This window comes from Camelina sativa, chromosome 6, assembly GCF_000633955.1.
Source record: "Camelina sativa cultivar DH55 chromosome 6, Cs, whole genome shotgun sequence".
Lineage (NCBI taxonomy): Eukaryota > Viridiplantae > Streptophyta > Magnoliopsida > Brassicales > Brassicaceae > Camelina > Camelina sativa.
This window is the reverse complement of record NC_025690.1, coordinates 6,146,821-6,150,967: the sequence shown is the minus strand read 5'-3', so window position 1 is coordinate 6,150,967 and position 4,147 is coordinate 6,146,821. Positions and strand designations below refer to the sequence as shown.

The following is a 4,147-nucleotide window of genomic DNA, read 5'->3' as shown; positions in this document are numbered from 1 at the left end:
TCTGGTGCTTACGCATCTCTCATCAGGTTTCAAGAGATGGTTGGTACCCGGGATTTCTCAAACCCGTCAACTCGTCGCACTCGTTCAACCCGTTTGAGCCATTCTCTTTCAACGAAATCACTCAGTTTAAGATCAGGGAGTTTGAGGAATCTGAGCTATTCATACAGCACTGGAGCTGATGGTCGGATAGAGATGATTTCAAACGCAGAGACTGATCGAAAGACTCGTGCTCCTGAAAATTACTTCTACAGGCTTCTCAAGCTCAACTCACCGGAATGGCCTTACTCACTCATGGGAGCAGTTGGCTCAATTCTTTCTGGTTTCATCGGACCTACATTTGCTATTGTGATGAGTAATATGATCGAAGTCTTCTACTACACAGACTATGACTCAATGGAGAGAAAAACAAAAGAGTATGTTTTCATCTACATCGGTGCTGGACTATACGCTGTGGGTGCTTATTTGATCCAACATTACTTCTTTAGCATCATGGGAGAAAACCTCACAACAAGAGTAAGAAGAATGATGCTCTCAGGTATGTGTCCAACTCGGAGCTATTCTCCTGTAAATTTGCTGTAATGTATTTCCGTTTCTGATTATTATTTTGGTTTCTTGATTATTATTAGCTATCCTGAGGAATGAGGTTGGTTGGTTTGATGAGGATGAACACAACTCGAGCCTGATTGCTGCCCGGTTAGCTACTGATGCAGCTGATGTTAAATCCGCCATAGCCGAGAGAATCTCAGTAATTCTACAGAACATGACTTCACTACTCACATCCTTCATAGTTGCCTTCATTGTAGAATGGAAAGTCTCACTTCTCATCTTAGGCACATTCCCACTTCTAGTCCTCGCTAACTTTGCCCAGGTAAAAAAATCTAATCTTTTTACTCAAAAAGTCATTTGATTTCAGCAGCTACATTCATCCACAACATTAAAAAAATTAAGAGTTATATGATCTATGAGAATCTTGCATCAACCATTATGATCTCAAGAAAAAACGACAAAAGGCCAGATTTCTATTTTAATTTATATTGCTTTTCAAAAGTTCAAAACTTTATAGAACATGGCAACACATCCCACTGCCTCTGCACGTGCTTCATCTTCTTCTCTTTCTCTGAGTTGCATTTATTTTTACAATAATAATCATAAAAAAATTATTAAGAGGCTCTTTTATTTTTTTTCTACTTTTTGGTAATAGTGTAAGGGTCAAGATCATGGAGCCCTCACATCAATAAATGTGAAAAAATACATAAACAGTAGACTTTTTAATTTAATCTCTGGGCATCTGTGTAGAATATTTATTATATAGTTTCTATTGGTAGTACGGCCCATAGATAACAGTGTTCACGAAAATAGCTAAGATTCCTCTGTCTTTTATGCATCTATCTTCTTGCTTTGCTTCTGTTAAATCTATCCTACTTTAAGCTTTCATATTTACTTCTCTCTCTGAACTCTGAACTTGTGATCCCAGTCTCTCATTATTTAATTCCTTTGCCCATAAAACCTCCCACTACATCCAAAAAAAACCTGCAACATTTTTTTTCACCCAAGAACCATTATTTTTATAATCTGAAAGGCTTCATTGGTCAAAGTTGTTGTCTCAGTGTATTATTTACTTATCACAGTGTGTGTGTCAATGTTTTTACACAATCCACTAGTCAATGGTTTGCTTGTGTTTCTTTGTTTGGTACATTAGGTTGTGATGAGTTTTTTTTTGTTTTTTACTGGCTGCAAGCTTCAGAACTTTGCTTAGATATCACCAACAATTTTTTTCACCCGTGATCTACTTAGTTGAAAAATCTATCAATAGATTTCACAATCAAGGAGATAGATTCATTGTACTTGCAATTATTTTGATGTGGTTGATGTTTTGCATATGTGATCAAAGTAAATCTGAAAAGAACAAGACTTTTTAAGATTCAATTTTACGTTTACAGTTAAAATGGAAAAAGCAAGACTTTTTAAGATTAGGCTTTTGATTTGTTGTCTAAATATGAAAAGTTAATTGTTATTAACCATCCATAATTGTTCGGATGCATAATGTAAATTTATGTGGCTACATTGCAGCAACTGTCTCTAAAGGGTTTTGCCGGAGACACAGCCAAGGCTCATGCAAAGACTTCGATGATTGCTGGTGAAGGAGTAAGCAACATTAGAACTGTAGCAGCCTTCAATGCGCAGAGCAAAATTCTCTCTTTGTTCTGTCACGAGCTTCGTGTCCCTCAGAAAAGAAGTTTATACCGAAGTCAAACATCGGGTATACTATTTGGCCTCTCACAGCTTGCTCTTTACGGATCCGAGGCTTTAATCCTCTGGTATGGTGCTCACCTTGTGAGCAAAGGCGAGTCAACCTTCTCTAAAGTGATCAAAGTGTTTGTGGTTCTGGTTATTACTGCTAACTCTGTTGCTGAGACTGTCAGTCTTGCTCCTGAAATAATCCGGGGAGGTGAAGCGGTGGGTTCAGTTTTCTCGGTCTTGGATAGGCAGACCCGGATTGATCCGGACGATGCTGATGCTGATCCAGTTGAGACAATCCGTGGAGACATTGAGTTTAGGCATGTGGATTTCGCTTACCCTTCAAGACCTGACATCATGGTTTTTAGGGACTTCAACCTTAGAATCCGAGCTGGACATAGCCAGGCTCTTGTGGGCGCAAGTGGGTCAGGGAAGAGTTCTGTGATCGCGATGATCGAGCGGTTTTACGACCCTCTTGCTGGAAAAGTCATGATTGATGGCAAAGACATCCGCCGGCTAAACCTGAAATCTCTAAGGCTCAAAATCGGTCTTGTTCAACAAGAACCAGCTCTTTTTGCAGCAACCATCTTCGACAACATCGCATATGGGAAAGATGGTGCAACTGAATCCGAGATAATTGAGGCAGCTCGAGCTGCAAATGCTCATGGTTTCATCAGTGGTTTGCCTGAAGGTTACAAAACTCCAGTTGGCGAAAGAGGAGTGCAGTTATCAGGTGGACAGAAACAGAGGATCGCGATAGCAAGAGCAGTGCTGAAGAATCCTACAGTGTTGCTTCTAGACGAAGCAACTAGTGCGCTAGACGCAGAGTCAGAATGTGTGCTGCAAGAAGCCTTAGAGAGGCTCATGAGAGGCCGGACCACCGTGGTAGTTGCTCACCGGTTGTCCACCATAAGAGGCGTTGATTGCATTGGTGTGATTCAAGAGGGGAGGATTGTGGAGCAAGGCAGCCATTCCGAGCTGGTAAGTCGACCAGAGGGAGCTTATTCAAGGCTGTTACAGCTTCAAACGCATAGGATTTGAAGCTTGACGGATTAAAAACATAAAGTGGGCTTGTGTAATTTTTTTTTTATCTGAACTTTAATTTGGAAGGGTTTCAATGAACTATAATGATATTATGAATAGGTGTAGATAATGAAACTTTTGAGTATCTATTGAAGGGTTCTTTCAGGTTTCTTCTTCTCTTCTTTATCTGTCAGAATTCAAAAGCTTATGTGCCCGTTTTGGGACTAAACACTAAACTATCTTTTCGTTAAGTACGATGGCCTTCACGCTCTTCAGCTTCTTAATTTTGGTACAAAGGCCTCAGAAGTATTTTCGTGAAAAATCCATTCTTATCTTTTGTGACAACTAGGTTGTTATTCATTTGGAAATGTTCCATGAACGTATCAAAACTCAAAAAATTCTGATACGTTCATGGAACATTTCCAAATGAAGATCCTCAATGACAGCTTCATTTCTACACCTATTCATAATATCATTATAGTCCATTGAAACCCTTCCAAATTAAAGTTTAGATAAAAAAAAAATTACACAAACCCATTTTTTGTTCTCCCACACATGATCAACTATATCAAGGCAAATAAGACATGTTTATAATTGGTAAATATTGTTTTTTACAAATATTAACTTCTAGATATCTTAGAAGAAATGTTCATATGTTGCATGTACATATATCATCTCGATTTATTAGATTATGATTATCAGTGTTTAATATACTTAACTGGGTTCTTCTATATTTATCTTCTAATTGTTGAAAATCAAAAAATTGAACTTCAATTATTCAGTTCGTTTTCATTATTTTTTATTTTCTTTTGTGTGTGGGGACATAAAGTTCCAATAATTTATATGGAAATAAATTAAAACTAAAGAATCCAACTGTGAAGCTCTT

General features: G+C 38.1%; 1 protein-coding gene across 2 annotated transcripts in view; it reads left to right on the top strand.

The window, feature by feature from the left end:
• The window catches only part of LOC104790524 (ABC transporter B family member 19), an 8,395-nt gene extending 4,956 nt beyond the window's left edge, over window positions 1-3,439 (top strand). Inside the window, exons 9-11 of one of the 2 annotated variants that reach the window (XM_019246678.1) lie at window positions 5-535; window positions 627-868; window positions 2,071-3,433. In XM_019246678.1, coding sequence (XP_019102223.1) covers window positions 5-535; window positions 627-868; window positions 2,071-3,279 — 1,982 coding nt within the window. In that variant the 3' untranslated portion in view covers window positions 3,280-3,433. Of the gene's footprint in view, window positions 1-4; window positions 536-626; window positions 869-2,070 lie in introns of both variants that reach the window. The other variant, XM_010516301.1, reaches the window with a different exon arrangement.